Source organism: Vespula vulgaris, chromosome 16 (assembly GCF_905475345.1).
Source record: "Vespula vulgaris chromosome 16, iyVesVulg1.1, whole genome shotgun sequence".
Lineage (NCBI taxonomy): Eukaryota > Metazoa > Arthropoda > Insecta > Hymenoptera > Vespidae > Vespula > Vespula vulgaris.
Genome location: NC_066601.1, coordinates 4,627,785 through 4,646,351, shown reverse-complemented (window position 1 = coordinate 4,646,351; position 18,567 = coordinate 4,627,785). Strand labels below are relative to the sequence as shown.

Genomic DNA, 18,567 nt, shown 5'->3' with positions numbered 1-18,567 from the left:
TTCTCGAGCAGGTAAATTTAATATAATATAATAATAATCCTTACGGGATTGAAAAGTACAGGCCGAATCCCGCGACACGTCGATATCGTACTGTTTAACAGTAAACGAGATATTATTGAAATTTTCGTAAATTCATTAAGAGTTCATTTCGGTATTTTCATTAATTATCGAAACATTAACTTTGCAAAAGGTCCTATAATTAATTTTGTGTAATAACGCATAATTTTGTGTTCCAAATCTTTTCAAACGACGGAGAAAATGATTAGCTATATCGAAAGAAATAAGAACCCTAAAAACTTTGATGAAACTCGATTCGCCGGTTTAGAGTGAAATCCTGCCAGAAACAAGAATTGTTGATTACCACATCGTTCCACTTTCACAAAGTTTCTAACAATGAGTTTATTGGAAATTTACTTGTGTTAGTTTCAGACTTTTAGTGGAAAACAAGATCATAATAAAAATTCTATTTTGAATTAATATGAAAGAAGTAATAGAAAATACGTATAAACATTCTCTCTCTCTCTTTCTCTCTCTCTCTCTCACTTTCTCCAGACTTTTTACAAGACAGCGTCGAGTCGACGAAATATTTGAACAGAATCTTTAAAATGCAAGCGTTAACAAGGAGCAGGAGCTGCCTTGAATGGTACCGTCTGCCTACCTCGTCGACTAAAATGCAAGATCTATCTCGAAAAGTAGTCCAACCGTCGGACTATATCGTCGGAGTAGATCCTCTAGAAAAGGAGAGTCGAGTAGTCGCGGCATTGTGTGTACAGCAAGGGTTTTCAATGAAAGCCAAAGAAGCATTTAAAGATCTTGGTTTACTTATTATATTTCCGCTCGTGTTTGACAAGAGTAACGATCATTAAAATTAAATCAAGTTATGAAGGCTTAACAGGATCCAAACGTATCTACGAATTAACATTCCTCGATTCTATTGATCCCGATGAAAAACATGTTAATAGGATCTAACAAAAGCATGTTATTAGAAAACGTCGGAGATGAAGGAAAAATCACGCTCGAGTTCGATATGGATGAGAGGAGTATACCGTCCGACGTTCTTTTATCTCTCTCGCCCTTTCTATCATCTTTAATCGCGATAGCTGTTACGTTTTCCCTATTCTTTGTGAATAGCCACCAAGGACACGTTTCTTCGGGTCGGCAACTTTCTTCTAAAAGCCGTCGTTTCGATGTCTCTCATCTGTCGCGAATAAAGAGACGTGGTACGGAAGGAAAGGAGATGGGGCGTTTGTAAGAGAAAAACAATCGAAGAGAAAGATGCGAGGGGAAAGAAGAAGAAAAGAAAAAGAGAAAAAACAAGAAAAATAGCCAAGAGCTCTGAGCTGACATCGCTCGCTTCTTACCAAGGTTTTACAATGCATCTGGGCAAGGAAATGAGAGAAGAGCAAAAGAGAAGAGGAGGAGGAGGAGGAGGAGGAGGAGGAGGAGGAGGAGGAGGAGGAGGAAGATGAGGAAGTGGAGGAGGAGAGACAAGAGAGTCGCGTCTACGGATGAGCCAGCTCTCGAGTGGATAAACGTAGTCGCGAGTCATTAATCGAGGAAGACAAAAAAAAGCAACTCGAGTGGAGGTGTTCATACGGCAGTGAAGAGTGCTCGAAACGAGCCCACGATAAGTGGCCGATTTGTTTCGGCGGTGCATGTGTTGAGTGCATTACCGTTGCTCTATCTACCTTCAAGCTTCCCTAAGTCTGTGTGCGTGTGTGCGTGCGCGCGCGCGCGAGTACACGTACGTTATATATTATTTCTGTCTACATATATCTATCAACGGGTGTGTAAACGCACACCGTTTCGCTACCTTCCTCTTCCTCCTCTTAATATTCATGAAACGAATAAAAATCGAGCGCGAGTACCGGCGTTCAAACAGGCACGTTGCACGCCCAATAAATTCCTTCCTTTTGTTCTTTAATGGCAAAACTCGAGTACGTGTGTACGTTGGTACACGTACATACATAGCTACGCTTTTCCAAAACGATTGATTCCAACCAAATACGAACCAATGAATTCTACCGTTTCTTTTTAGTTATTCAATTATTCCGATCGTTTTGCTTGTAAAAAGATTTTTTTCGTTCCATTTCAGACGTTTATTCACCGAACAGGAAATTCCTGATACTTACTTATAATAAAATTATCACGAATCGAGATCGAATAGGATACTGGTGAACATACACATACATATATGTATGTAGATATATATATATATATATATATATATATATATATCACGAGTACAGGAATACACATCGGTCTTCTCACGAAGGATCCTCGGAGCCTCAAACGACGATGAGGGCCGCTTGATTCAACCCTTAGTCACCGTCGTCAAATCACTGTCACGGAATTACTGTCGCGATGTGTCTCTTAGACGGGTTTAATTGTCTCTCGTGCGCGTTCAACTCGGGTGACACGATCTCCGTGCTGAGATATCGACGAAAATTAATGGATTATCGCGTTAATATCGGAGTTACACGCATCCGGAGAATCAACGATGCGAGAATTTTCTTGAATTTCGCAAATGACAGACGAGAGGAAAAGCTGTTGAGAGGCTTGAAAAAAAAAAGAAAGAAAAAATAATTATCGAAAAATTGATCGAATCCGTTTTGTCCAATTTTCACTCTATCGTTTTAATTTCCTTTTCCGCCTTTTCGATTTGATCGTAAAACTTTATCACTGCATTTTCTCTCGTTCTCGCAGTCACATTTATTTCTTCACTTTTGAGAAACGCGCGGCACTTTCACGTAGTACGAGCTCGCGTTCCGTAAAATATCACGCTTGTAACTTTGCCATACGGAAGGGACATGCTAATGTAACTCTGCTCCAGAAATCTGAGGCTTAGTTTGCCTTTAGTACTGTAATACTCGAAACTTCGTGACGCTATTTAAACATGACACCTTGCTATTTGTCGCGCACCGTTAAACAAAAGAAAATAGATAAAACTTTATCGTCTTCTTCTCATTATTGTCAGTGACGAGACATCGTCCGAGTTAATTAGAGAACGAGAAAGAAAAACGTGACCGTTCTGGCGGAAGATGATAAATAACGAGGAGTGGATGGATAGACGCGAAGGGAACTTTCCCCTTCGTCGTTGATCTCGCAAGTCGACGATGTGCTTGACCATAACCTCGAAGGGAAAATCGTTTGGAGGAAAGTTCGATAAAGCTTTCCGTATACGACGCGATAACCGATAAACCGAGAGGACGTCGCCCGAACGTTTATAGAACGTTCGAGAGGAAGCGCCCTTTGAGAAAACACAAGATAAGTATCTAACACGATCCTCGCGTGGTTCGCGATCACCGGACCTTCTTGGGTGTATCACCTTCCTGCTTTATTCCCTCTCCGTCTATATACGCGCTTACGTACGCGGAGACTTACCCAGCTGCACGGGACGTTGGCTGGTCACGAAGAGACGTACGCATTTGCACTGCAAGAGTGCGCATATAAAATTTGCACGCGACGAACATCGAATAAAGAGCAAAAGCGTGTAGCGCGAAAATACGTGTCGTAAAATTCACATTAAAAAGAAAAAGAGAGAGTGTAGGTCGAACGATAAAAGGAGAATGGCAAAGCAAGCGTGCGAGCAAGCGAGAGAGAGAGAGAGAGTGGACCAAATTGCCTTGCCACGAATTCCCTGCTAAAAAATGATTTTCCACGCTGGCGCGTCACGATCGAAGCCGATAAGAGAAAATGAGAGCAAATGAAAGGGATGATAGAAAACGAGAGAGATAGATCAATAGATAGAAAAGGAAGAAAGAGGAATAACGTAGAAAGGAAGAACGTTCGTTTCCAGGCTCGTTTCGACCCTAATTACCTATTCCAGCGGGTTTTTGCGCGCGAATATGGAAATCAGGTGACATACTATAATATATAGGTATATCGTTTGAAGATCGCGAATGCGCGCGAGAACTTGTAGGGAGACGCCGAGGAAAAGCCAATCGGGAGGGCTTCTTGTAACGCTATAGCGAATCGATCGGTCGACGTTGTAACGAGATGTGCCACGCGCATGTTGCTCGAAATTACGTTAGAGAAATTGCGGCACATTCGTGTGTGCCGAGCCTCGATGCGGCATGCGTTCGGTCTATACATACGCCAAAGGCGCATACACGTATGCACTTAACTCTACCAACACCGTTAAACGTTTCCCTTTCCTCCGATCTTCGAAGGCACTCACGATAAAATAGAATGCAAAATTGCGTACGTTGCTGTGTATACTATCGTTCTCGAGTCATTAAACGCGTTAGTATATTTATCGAATATGCGAAACGATATATAAGCGTCTCCACGAATTAAGAAGTACGCCGTAAGTACGTGAGCTTCTATTTTCGTCTGCTGCTATTTTCGTCTCTGAAATAAAAGATACTGGTAAGACGAAAATTGAGAGATTCGTATCTAGGTTTGATTAACTCCATTAATAAGATGACGTTGCAGAGAGGTGGAAACGAAGCAGGAAAGGAATCCCGAGCAAAGATTTGCCAATGAAAAATATGATGAACCAAATACGAGAGGCAGTCCCGACGAGAGCTAAAGGAAAATTAATCATCAAGATATCCGCGGACGGCCTATCGTGTGGAGAGAGGGAGAGGGAGAGAGAGAAGAGAGGAAGGTAGACGGCTATCTAATTAGCCAGCGTTTCAAGTTCGCCGAGTTTTCTTCCAAATCAAAGAAACGGCGGATTAACCAGCGCGTTTCCTGCTACTCTCTCGTTTCTTCGTCCGTTCCGTTCGTTCTTGCTCCTATTTCTCCTCCATCCTCTTGTTTTTTCTCGCTTCCTCGTTTTCATGAAATTTAATTACGTCAAAATAAGGTTGAACGAAGGTAATTAATTTTGGATTCCCTCCTATCCCGACCCTATTCCACCCCATAAAAGTTTGATCAGAAAGTTTTGGTAGTCGAGCGCTCGTCGTCGCGTTGCTTACCTCTTCTCTTCTTCTCTCTCCTCGCTTGCGCGTGCATCTGTCTGGATCCGGCTATTTCGAAAGTATCTTTTTAAGGTGCCGTAAAGACCGAAACGACGAATGAACTCGAAGATATGGAAGAGTGGATGCCGGCATCCCTTAATCTTTCCTCCTTCGTAAAAGTTTCTCTCCTCGCAAATCTTCCGTCTCGCACTTCGTCTCGGACCTCCTGGGAGTCTCCCCGAAGGGAATACAGGAAACGAGCGTGTAAATCAGAAGACATTCGACTTTTTAAACAGATTACGTTCTTACCGCGGAAAGACGAAGGTATCTACCGGCTTGGGAGACTCGCCCAGACTCGGCGAGAAGTCGGAAAGAAAAAGAGAGACAAGTAGATGCAAATAGATAGAAAAGGAAGGGGAAAAACATTCGTGAACTCGTTTTCAACGCAAGGAACATTTCCTGAAAGTTGAAACATTTACAAATGTTACTATACCCAACGCGTAATTTTCTAACCAGGAAATTTAATTTTATCGTACTTGTGTCATAAACGCGAAACGGACGAACATTAAGGTTACGAAGGACGGACGCTTTACGATCGGATTAATCGTTATTCGCTCTGGAATATAACGATCCAAAGGGATATACTTAATCTCCCTCGATATACCGTCGAGATCACTAAATTCGTCGAATATCGACGATTCGATACTCTCCCTATCGTCGTAGAAAGCTGGTACAAGTGGCTATCGTGAAATTAATTAAAAGCAATCGACTACTTGCGACGCGGGAACCGAGTCGATAGGCGATATACGTACCTACGTATGTAGATAGACGCGTGTACTTACGTACGGGGCGTAGGAACAAACGTGGTTTACGCTCGATCACCGACTAGAAGGAAGACTAATTAAAGCCGGGGTGTGCTCGTTGCGCCGATTAGTACCGTTCATCGAGTAATATTTGACGATGAGACGGAGAGGGGAGTGAAGGGGACCGACGAGAATCAAGACACGAAGGTAGACCGTGTCGAAAATTTCTCCAACGACGTAAGCTTACTCCAAGGATTTCTCAATTATCCGAATGGAATGTATGATGAACCAGAGAAGGAGACACGTTAAAAGGAAAACGACAGGAAATGGGACCGAAGGAGAGACGAAGATGAAGAACGTTGGAGAGGGAGCGAGAGAGAAGTGACAGCTCATCCGGCGGGAGTTTAAGCTGAAGACGTCACCGGAGTTTAGCGAAACGGTTAAAGGAGCGACCTAACGAGAAGTCCCATTGTCCCAGCGGATAACTTTCCCCTCCATTAACCGGTCCACGCGATATGCTCCCCGATGTATCAGGAAATCCCATAAGAACAAATTAGCCGAGCTCTGACCTCCGTCACGAAACCGGCAAAGACACACAGAGAGCAGAGAGAGAGAGAGAGAGAGAGAGAGAAGGGAAAGGTCGTCTCTTTTCTTTTTTCTTTCTCATGTACTTTGAACGGGACGAAGTTCGCGAAGAAACCCTGATGATTATTTGATAATCTTTCTTCTTATTGGCAGAACGAATATGTACTTACTTCTCTTACGACCCGGAAGTTCGTAACTTGGTCGGTTCGTTCGTTCGTTCGGTCATCGATTAACTAAAAATATCGCTTACCTCTCACCTCTTCGAAAGCGATTCCTCTTGTCTATAAATTACGTGTCTCATCGAATATGCTATCCTCTCGACGTAATAACAACGCATTATCTTTCTCATGCGCTAAATGCAATATACCTCATAGCGTTTCACTTAACTTTATCGAGCTCGACGTAATCCGTCCCTCCTTCCGATCTCTCGGCGTCGTTCTTCGGTTCTTACGGGACGCAAAACGATCTCTCGTCTTTCGCAGTTTCTTCGTTCCATCGTATACGCAATATTTATATCGAGAGATGGCCACTTTTCGACGAATTTACTCGATACGTCACGCCATTTATTTTCTTTCTAATTTTAAACATGGATTTCCACTCGTCTAGCGTACGCTACGTATCTGGCTATATACGCTATATACATATGCATATACATATATATATGTATGTATATATACCCATCGTTGGATCACGACTTAAATTTAACACAAGCTTATCAATTTTCTGTAGCAACAATTCGTCCAAAGATACAAATGATTCGTTGAATAAAACCGATATACTATTCTTACTAGATAAAAATCAAAGTGGTAGTAGTGGAAAAGCGTATAGCGCGTTTCTGCATTTCGTTCTGTAAAGAGAAGAAGAAAGAAAAATCGAAAGAGAAAACCCGACGACGCTTGGCGAATTCAAAAAAAAAAATAAGACCCTTTAGGCGTCTTTCCGATTCCGCATCAAGGCGAGCGTGAAGAAGCGACGAGCGGAGCGAAGAAAAGAAGAAGGAAAAAGTTGGAAAGACCGGCCGAGAGATAAGATAAGGCAGTGAGTTTAGCGAGAAAAGCCGAAGGAAAAGGTACCGAGCGGAGAAACGTTTAACGCTTCTTTCCATTAACTCGTCGACGCCGCGTCGCGTCGTGTCGCTGCAAAGTCGTCGTCGCCGTCTCCTTCTTCTTGCTCTTCTTCTCTTCTTCTTCTTTTTACTCTCCTTCTTCCTCGTCTTCGTCGTCAGACGTATCGCGGAATCCCCGAGGAAGGAATTAGGCAGAGGGCGCGTTTGTAGACGTGGCGGGAGCTTAAAGGAGCACGAGAGCATCCGATAAGGTCGACCACCTGGCTCGTATTTCAACTTCACCTACTCGTAGTCTAGAGACTATAGTACTACGCGCGTCTGGGATTGTCCGTCGGCACGAAATCCTGCATTTTCCAACGTAATCATCTTTCCCTTCGAGAATCGAAGAAAGGGTCGTTATATCTTCCGCAGGAATAAACGATCGAGGCGACCTCTTCGAGGAAGAGAAAAAGGGCCACGTCGAAAGCTCAGCAAAATTAATTTCAATGATCGTCGTAGAACGAGAATTTAACGCCTTCGAGATAATTCTTTTACTTTTCGAGAGGAAATCGAACATTATCGGGATCATCTCCTTCGCTATCGATCGCTGAGTTTTTATAGTATCAATTATTATTCATTTTGATTCGAATTTACTCGATTATCGAACACGTTGTTTCCGTCATCGATGCAAAAAAAAAGGAAAGGGAAAAAAAATAATCGATTCGTTGATCTAATCGTAGAGGCTTAAATGGCTTAGGGAATAGCAAGAGGAGTCCTTCGGAGAAGAGTCTCGATGCAGGGTAATTCGAGCGAACATCGATTCCCTTGTCGCCGAGTTAAAAGCCGGATCGTGCGAAGCTCGTTCGATCCAACGATGGAATTTTTTGGGTTAAATCTGTCTTACACCTAGCCACCCACCCACGTCCTATCCAACGTCCTATCCAACGTCGATGCCAAACGGATACTGCCAGTCTCTGTAATACCATTTCCGATATTCTCTATCTAGTTTCTCCTCGCGTGAACTCCACAATTCATGTGTTTATACTGGGACATTCGCACGCTCGCGACAGCTCGTTCTAAGCCGAATAGTTTCTTTTTTTTTTTCTTGCGGATTAGCATAATCATATCGTAACGACCCGACGAATTCTTTATACGCGAAAGATCGACGTTATTAAGTAATAACTACGTTGATGGCACTTTTATGAATTTGGAAAAATAAATGAAACCCTTCTCCCAAGTGGCTCGATCCAATTTCTTCGACGAAGAGACACGGATTAATAATATAATAGACTTTGTCGACAGCTACGTTTCAATAAATAACCACGAAGGAAATTAAATAAAAATGGTCCAAATAAACTGAGAAATAGAAGGGAAGAGACAAAAGAGGTTGTCAATCGCATTCCTCTCTTTCACGTAGTCCTCATAACCAATCGAAGTCACACGGTAGATTCAGCTGCGGTCGTTACACGATATCAAAGGCTATCGGAAACGTGGCGAACGAGTAACGAGAGGGAGAGAGAGGAGGAGAGAAAGGGAGAGAGAGAGAGAGAGAGAGAGAGAGAGAGGAAAAAGGGATAGAAAAAGATAGGTAGGTTTTTTCCGACGTAGGCGTTAATCTTGTAATTGGGACAGACTCAATCACCGGACCGAGTTTTGGCTCTGGCGCTCTTTCATCGTTATCCGCATTCTAATATAGCTGTCGCCGTTTCCGAGAACGACGACGAGACGACGACGACGACGACGACGACGACGAGCCTTCTGGAATTGCAACGCTGATGTAACCCAAATCAGTCACTCCCGCAATCGTGCTTCGGCCGATATGTGTGAGCGAGCTCTATGAGCCCGTAGCTACGAGGGGAACGAAGAGAAACGAAGAAGAGATGCTGCAAGTAGGTAAGGAGGGGAAACTGTGCACGGGAAAACGAGTGAAAGATGAAGCGAGAGAGAACAGAGACGGTGGTGTATACGATAGGAAGGCAGCGAAACGTTGCAGGGAGAAAACGTGCGAACACCTCGGGCGAAACATCACGTTCGACCTCACATCGAACCGGAAAATTGTACGGCGCGCGAAACAGACTCGGACCAATTTTTTTCCTTTTTCCTCTATCTCTCTGTCCCTCTCTTTCTCTCCCCTTTTCTCCCACTTTCCAACCCTCCCTTTCCTCCCCCTTTCCACCCTTTCCACCCTTTCCACCCTTTTACTCTCTTTTCCTCTTTTTTTATCCCACCACGTCCCGAATATATCCTACGCGTTTCATATACAGCTACCACTGCGAAACGAAAATATATGCGATCACGAGCCTCCTCTATGTTTGTTCGCGGCAAAAACAAAACGAAATTTTCGCGAGAACGTAGAAAAATTGCAATCGAGATTTCTGCAGCGCTTTGATCGGCAAAATTTTTATCGGTTTCTCCATTTCCGTTGTGTGTCCGATATATATCCCGTTTGTATAGATGACACGTTGAAAAGAAAAAAAAGGAAATCTTACGAAACAAAAGATAGATAGACGTGTCAAGTAATAAGAACGTAACAGAGAGAAAGAGTACAGAAGGCAATTTCGGACGACGCCGTCGAAATATTTCGTTGCAATATTAAATAGTTTTCCAATTCTCCAAAGAAGAGTACACGTTTTAATATCATTGATCTCGAGGGCATTTAAAATAGATTCGCGCAATTTCAATAGGGTCTTTTCTTGTGATCGTATCGTCGAAAGCAGCTCGAAAAATTCTATTTTTGTGATCTTTAATAAAATACCAATCTCGTTTACCTTTCGTTTCATAATTTTTTTTTTAGCACGGTTTTTACGGTAGAAAAAAAGGATTTTTCTCGGATTTTTTTGAACGAATCGACGAAAGCGAAACGATTACATGGATAGCATTACTTCGAATTTAAACTTTTGATATTTCGGTAGGTAGTCGAAAGAACAGAAAAGTAGAGAAGGGAGTAGAAAAAATGGACGCGCACACGCTCACACATACGGGAGTTTAATTCATAAGCCTGTAATCGTCCGAGTTCAGCTAACGAGTCTATTCTCTCGAGCAGTCTCTAAAGGTAAAACTTCCATTGAAATCTGAAATTATCGCCGTCGCGATGTCAACATTTTTGCCCGGTAAATCGAGATAATTAAACACGAAAAGCACCTAACGGCGTAACGAGTCCATTAAAAATATCATGCTATCGCAATAACAAGTTTTTTTTTGCCCATTTTAAAAATGTTCGATAATACCGATTGGACGGGAGAAAAATCTCGACGTCGATAAATATATAAAAATATTTGACTCTGGACGACCAAGAAAATAAAAAAACGAGAAAAAGAGAGCGATAAAAGAGATTGTAAAAAGCGAAGGAAAAGATTTATACCGATAAATATATGGATAACTAGACGTCTGATCGTTCCAAAAATAGTAACGATTTCATTGATCATCGTGTATGAACGATGTCCGTAGTAAGTTTTCACGATAATAAAGAATACAGCTCGCGTGTGTGCCAAAGCGTCAAGTAATTAATACGATGATCGATCGAGTTCGTGTGTCGGCCTGAACGAAGTAGCACGTTCTTCTCGCAAAACGTTGTTTTCGTTCTAAGCTTTCTGCGAATTGGCCGTGTGCGTGAACGGATTATACGTGTCGCTGAAAGTAAAAGGATTCGTTAATTAATCAATAAGATGATGGTTAATTATAGTCGGCCAAAGCTTGTATAAACCAAGTCGTGTTTGATGGAAATCGATTGTTCGACAATTTCTGCAATCGCTACACTTTTCAAATTATTTCCTTCTTTTCCCTTGTACAAAATTGGGCTGCTGTGGGTGTTGCCAGGATACGATCGAAATACGCCAGCCGTACGAGCCTTGATTAAGTGAAAGACCGATTAACTGAAAGACAAATATGTCGAAACGTCGATTATTACAAACAATACCTGTGGGCTTTAATACCTCTAACGAGCAACGAGCGCAAGTTCATTGAGAAGGATTCGTTATTTCGAAAAATCACATAATAAACAAAGATCATTGTAATTATTAATCAATCATTACGGTTACACGGCAACGTGTAATAATTTTATTCGTATTTCCCTTCATGTTGTTCACGGATTATATCCCGTTATTACACTCTATTAAATGTCTGTTAAACGTGTCTTACTCGTATTAAGGGAATAACGATAAATATATTATAATATCGTTGGGCCGAAATAGGAAATAATTTTTTAAATTATTTCTTTCGAGCGACGTTCGATTTCTCGCACGTATCCAAGGCACACTATCGAGATTAAATTTATCTTCCTCCAACGTATGATCGTCAACGATCCTTTCGGAAACGATCGCTCTCTCGGCTCTTGGGATAGCTGCTAAGGGTGAACGAAAGATGACAGTTTTGCGATAGGATCCGACGTGCTGGAAAAAGACAACTTTACTTTCGCAACGAAACCTTCTCTACGAGTCTCTTCGTTCGTTTTTAACAGACCGATCCGTGTACATTAGGTAGAACTTTGATGGACTTTAAATAAGCAATACCATTAATTGGACGATAATGAGAAGAAGTTACACGATAGTGCTTTGATAGGATCATTGCCGTTATCGAGGGTACATTATTAATAGTCACTATACTCTATAAATTACTTTTAATTTTATCATCCAATCGACTCTTCCAATTAACAAACGCAACGAAAAGTTAAAGATTTCCAGGGGTATTTTAACGAAACGTTCGTTTAAATCATAATCTCGGCTAAGTTTTTTCGAATCTTACAAGACGTCCGAATGATCGAGAGGAAGCAAAAGGCGAATAAAACGATTTAAACTTTGCCTGGTATACCACTCGAACGTTCCTTCTCGTCGATTCGTCCGCACTTCGGTTAAACGAATCGACGTCGAGAAAGTACGTACGGTTCGCGTCATTAGCGCGTACACTAACTCCCATTAATTCTTTCATTCGGCAAAAAGGTGATCGATCGTTCTTCCCGTCCAGGATGGTAAAGAGAGCTAGGTAGAGAGAGAAGGAGGGAAAGGGAGAGGGAGAGAGAGAGGGAAAGAGGGCAAATAGGTAGAAAACAAATCGCTCTGTCAGCCGGTGTACTACGCGTTCTTCTAGCGAATCGCAAAATTCATACTCGACGTTGAAACTAGAAAGTTTTCTTAATAACGAATTCCAACGTCTGTTAGCCTGTCTCCACTGTGTAAGTAGGTCGCACCGCATACGATCCACCAGCTTGTATCTCCTTTACGATTACCATTGTACTTCTTTCATCTCTGATCCCGTACTTTATTATTTCTACCCGTTTCGATAAAAGAAACGTCGTTGACGATTGTAAACGAAGATCTTCTTTTTCTTTTTCCATTGAATGTAAATGAAATTTTTGAGATTAATATCTACTATTTCAAACGTGTTACGATAGCTTTTCTAATCTTTCACCTTTATTTTGTTATACCACTAAGGCGGTTCGCGAAGAGATGTACGTCGGGTAACGCGTGTATTTGACACATATGTATGTACATGGGTTCTCGCACTTGCGGAGAACAAGTAGGAGTAACGTTGAAGCAGCCGACGCGTCGTCACGATACACGACGAGAGCCAAAAAAAAAGGAAAGAAAAAAAGAACGAAAAAAGAGAAGTAACGATCGGAGAACGCGAATATATGAAGATGCGTTTCTACGTCATTTACGTTCGCGAGCACGTACATACATACGTATGTAGATGCGTGCACGAGTATGTGCACGAAGCGAGAAAGAAAGAAGGAACGAAAGGAAGGCTCGTCGGATTGGCACTCGACTCCGGAAAATATAGTAAGCAACGCCACATGGCGCGTCTTGCTCTCTCCGGTAAAAAGTATACCAACGACGAAATCACTTTTTGTCGGGTAGCTAAAGCGTCGAAGGGTTGAACGATCGCCACGGGGGACTCGAGTGCTTGGAATTCTTTTTCTCTATTTCCCTTCCCTCTCCCTTCTCCTCCCCCATCTTCTTTCTCTCTATATCTTTTTCTTCGTTCTTCCTTTTTCTTCCCTACCTACGATAAATCTACGCTCGTCCTTACGATCGCTTAACGCTCTCCCGTGATAATTCTACTCTGACGCGATCATTTCTATTTTGCGCGTTTCTCGAAATTTATTATACTACATATGTATGCGGTAATGTATATATATAAATATATATATATAGTATCTGATATTTACTCGACTCTTGTTCGTTCGTGCGACGACACTTTCCATTATGTAAAAAGGTAATACAATCGTCGATGTTTAATTCTCGCTCGAACGAAGAGAAAAGCACGTTTATATTTTCTCACCGTTCGTTGACAACGCGGGGGCTCGCACGCGCCAAGATTTAGCTGGTTTTACCGACGACGGGGTGACAGAAAAATAGTAAAACAGAGAGAGAGAGAGAGAGAGACAAGTCACCATCGAAAAACTATCAAATTTCGAGAGCACCGATAGACATTTACCGATGGTACGTCAAAAATTCATTTTCTACCTTTCAACTTGTCAATACACGTTTACCATATATTTCCCGATATTCGTCGAATAGAAAAGACTTCGTCTTTATATCTCATTGCAATCGTTATCAACAACATAAATACGATTTGTCAGCGCACGATCGTTTTTACGCGCTTTTAATTCTTCGAACTAACGCTCTACGTTTAATTCGTTCGTTCGTTCGAAACTCAGACTTCCACTCGGTCGACGTAGCACACGTTATCCTATTCGCACAATGGGACTTTGATTATCCTACGTGAATTAGAGTGAACAAAAATTCTGCACCGTGGGCACTTTCGACGCGCATCATCGACGAGACTATTTTTTCGGCAAGGTCGATCCTTCCAAAGAGAACGACACGAGAATTTTAGCTCGTTAGCTATTCGCGTCTTTCGAATCGAATTATTGCCTCGAACATTGAACGGATGAAGATATTTGTGTTTCGTATTTTCATCGTTTTCGCTCAAGTCGGTAAAATTAGTCGAGGTATACGTTATAGGACGATTAAAAAAGCATTGCTTCATCGATAACGAATAGATTCGATTATTCGATTTAACACTCTTCGTAAATATAGATACACGCGAAAAGTTGCTCTCGTCGAGAGAGATCGCTCGAGATACGGGGAAGCATCGAAAGAAAGAATACCTAATCTTAGATCGGATCGGTGAAATTCGATAAGTAGCGAACAAACGTCAAAATTGTTCGACGAGCTCTCGTCAAAGAGATGAAAAGGAATTCCCTCTCGCACGAATTACCAGGAACAAGGTAACTTTGTAGCTTGGCGAGTTCTCTGTATCTACCTTATAGAGCAAACTATTTCGACTATCGAAGCTATGCTCGATACGTTCTTTGGGGAAGGCTATCTCTACAACGAGTCAAAGTACTCGATAATTTCCCGCTTATCGATATATACGCGAGCGGGATAAGAGAGAGGGAAGTAGAAGAGTAAGTAGTAAGTACTCGTGATAGCACGTACCTTGATGAAACGCCGTTTTGCCGGTAGAGACGTGTCCAACGGCGGGATAAGCTGCAACGACGGCGTGTCCCATGCCATCGACGCCGAGGAACGTGACGATGGCCGCGAGCACAAGGATCATCTGGACCGTCCTGTCGGCTCTTGCTTCCTCCTCGACGATACAAGCAGAACGACGAGTTTGGCCACTCATTCCTGAGTTCACACTCGAGACACTCGAGAACGATTCACCGATCGACGAGCGGGGAGGAAAAGGATCGTGCGATCGAGAAATTGAGATTCGCGCGGATATGGGAAAGAAAGGAAGGGGGGAGGAGGGGGAGGGAAAGGAGGAGGAGGAGGAGAAAGAGAGAGAAAGAAAGAAAGAGGAGTTGGGAAGGAGACGACAGATTGAACGTTCTCTCTCTTACTTCCCCTCTTGCGTCCCGGATTAGCGCACCTGATGTCGCCTGGAGCGCCTTCTGCGTGCGTGGCACGTGCTCCGTGCAGCTCCCGGCCAAACGACTCCGCACATCTCCTTCGCCGCTTGTCTTCGACTACTTCCACGAGGAAGTACGCGGTTAACCTCACCGCGCTTGCCGCCTGCAACTTCCCGCTTCCCGCTTCCCGCTGGTTTCGCTTTCGCTTCTCCGCTTTTGCTTTCTGCCTCCGGCGTTTTCTTGCCTCTGTGTTCTCTTATTCTCGGCGAGAGACGAGTTGGAAGGAGCGCGAAGGAAGCGAACGACGACACGAGACAACGTGATAACCACGCGAAACGCTAGACGAAGCGAGCCAACTCTGTCCCAAGGTCACGAGCACACGATAATCAAAAACACGCTATTCCTCTCTCTCTCTCTCTCTCTCTCTCTCTCTTGAGTTCGTACGAGAGAGAGAAGAATCGTCCAGTCTGGTTCTGTCTCGCGCGAATAAATATACGACAACGTGCAGAACAGTTCGTTATAGGTTTCAGATCTCGCAGGACGACGACGACGATGACGACGAAAGAAATCCTCGGCCTCCACCTCCTCCTCCTCTCCTCTCCTCTCCGCCACCACCACCACCGCGCACCACCTCCTCCTTCTCTCGAGGCCGGTCCTGGTCCCTCTGTCCCGGGCCGTAGACTGCTGCCTGCCTGCTCTTCAAAAGCCTCGGAGTACTGAGTACGCTCGGCGATCCTCCACCTCCGACTCCTCGGAGCACCGCCACCACCACCACCACCACTACCGCCAACCGCCGTCGATCTCTCCTACTCCAGCCAGCCAGCCAGCCTACCTACCTACCTACCTACCTACCTACCTACTACTACTAATACTACCACCACTATCATCCTCCTTCTCTCTACCTATGCGAGGACCACCCTCCGTTGCTCGCCGCCGATAAACTTCGTACGGGTATTCCCTTCCTTCTCTCTCTCTCTCTCTCTCCCTCTCTCCCTCTTTCTTTCTATCTCGCACCCTTCTTCTTCCTCTCCTGCAGGTACAAGCCGTCGCACGGGGAAAACGTCTCTCTCGCGGCGCAAGCGCCAACGAAAGCCCGTGCCCTGATGCCCGGGCACTGCTGCTGCCACTGCTGCTACTGCCGGTGTTGTTGCTGCTGCTGCTACTGCTGCTGCTATTGCTACTCCTGACTCCGCTCCTCTATCTCATCCTCTACCCACCGTTCCGGAGATCGACTCCCTTTCCTTCGATCTCTCTTTCTACTTTTCTTTTTCTTTCTTCGATGACGTTGCCCACTCCTTCTCCTTTCTCTCGTTCTTCCTTCCCAAAAGTATCCTTCCTGTTTGCGACTGTTCTCGCAAATTTGACTCGAGATACTTTCGCATAGATCCATCGATCTTCCGGATCGTTGTTCCAGCTCGTAGGTATTTCGTACGACCGATCGACGATACATTTAATCGCAGATATCTTTCGATTCTTCTTAAAGTACGAACGAGAATGTAATTTTATCGAGAATGCAATGCTACTCCTTTCACTTTGCTATGCGGTGTACCTGGACGTCCAACGTTTCGCACCGATGTATGATGTAGCGCGCGTGACGTGTCAAAGAACATTTTACGGCAAAGGATTAAAAGGGATAAGGGGACTTTTCGGTCTTTGCGTTTTCAGCCACACGGATCTAAAGAAGAGCCGTTGAGTTTTCTTCGAGCATCGTGGTCAAAGGTCAAAGAAAGACGAAAGCGATCGTCTGGAAATGACGGGCACAACGTGGCCGCGTATCTAGCAAAGTTCGCGAATACCGACGTCAACGTCGTTGAAAGGCGTTGGATCTCGACCTTGGGTTAGACCGCGTCGATCCGACGTTGCTCGCCTTTTCCTCTCGACTCCTCCTTCTCTCTCGAGAAAGAAAATAAATCGAGAGAGAAAAGAAAGGGGCGATATCGTAACGAGCTTCGTTATCGCTCTTCGCCAAAATAAAAACAATTTTTTGTTCGAGTTCGTAGTACGCCGATCGATAAGCGTGGACAACGAGAGAAAGGGAAGGAGAGAAGAACGAAATTCTGACCTTCGAGACGGATCTTTCGTTCGTCAAAACGATGCTAATGCGAGGTCCGAATCAAACGCATTTTCGTTGCATTTACAACGCATATCTCTCGTTCGTTCTTCTTTTTTAGCACGCTCGGTAATATTCACCTACGAGTTCAACGAACCGCTACATTTGCGTGCTCGCGTCGATGTGCCGCTCGAAAGCACGATGTGAATAAACAAATAAATTCATTTTTAATGCCGATGAAAATTACATACTAAATCTCGGTGCAACGAAATTCACGCGACATTTCCGACAAAATATCTCGCTGCATCAAATTTTGATTAGATCGCTTAAAAAAAAAAAAAAAAATAAATAATAATAAAAGAAAGAAAAAACAAATATATCAATAGCCGTGGACGATCGTTAAGAATCGTTCGTGAAATTACGTTGTATAGGTATTACGCAATTCTAAGTCACAACGAGTGCTTACGTCGGTCGTATTCGCGTTAGGAAAGCATTGAGATACGTTTTAATCGCTTTTAAATACCTGTGTGTTATCGGCTATCCAAATGTGCGTATTTTAAGTCGGACTCTTGAAGTAGCGTGTTGCTCCATCGTCGGAAATGACGCAGTAGTAACTCGTTACCGGTCGGACGTTAATATTAAACTATCGTGATGACGCTTCGGCTTTCGAAGTACGAATGATTTGTAATCAACCTCTGCGGCGTACGCGATCTTTCGTTTTCTGTCCTTCTCCTCTTAATCACCTTCGCTTCCGAGAATCTCTTTCCTCTGTTTACAAGCGCGATATCGTATTGGATGTATAGGTAACGCCGACGGAGGTCACCTTACGGTAAATATCGCAAGGTCGGCGAATTCCAAAGAATTTTATATAATAGATATCGAGTAGGAACGATGTAATAATCGGTCGATGTGATACGTACTCGTTGGAAACGTTTCTAATAAAACCGATCGGGTAATAGAAATTGTATCTTTATTACGTGCCATCCGTCGAAATAGGGTCCTTATGAAGCAATTAGCACGAGAGATCTACGCAGATCGGCGAAATCGATTTGAGAAGACCGTACGAACGAGACGAAATTTAAAATGACGGAAATGATCGTCGGGGAATTACGAGGTACGATCAGTAGTCTCGTTAACGAGAGCAGACGTCTGCGATCAACTCGACCCGACCCACGTCACTGGGTGGGTCGTGAAACTACGGAGGGTAATGTGTAATCGACCTTGAACACTGAATAGAAACGTTGCACGTTCTCGAGAACGTTTAGTCGATCCGTGCTCGCGTTTCTACCAGCTGTAATGAGACGATGAGAGGGTTTGGAAAA

General features: G+C 43.5%; 1 protein-coding gene across 2 annotated transcripts in view; it reads right to left on the bottom strand.

Moving 5' to 3' along the window:
* LOC127069737 (lachesin-like) overlaps positions 1-17,700 on the bottom strand; it is a 52,002-nt gene extending 34,302 nt beyond the window's left edge. Inside the window, exon 1 of one of the 2 annotated variants that reach the window (XM_051007154.1) lies at positions 14,780-17,700. In XM_051007154.1, the coding sequence (XP_050863111.1) occupies positions 14,780-14,969 (190 nt within the window). In that variant the 5' untranslated portion in view covers positions 14,970-17,700. The remainder of the gene's footprint in view (positions 1-14,779) is intronic. The other variant, XM_051007153.1, reaches the window with a different exon arrangement.
* Positions 17,701-18,567: the final 867 nt, after the last annotated feature.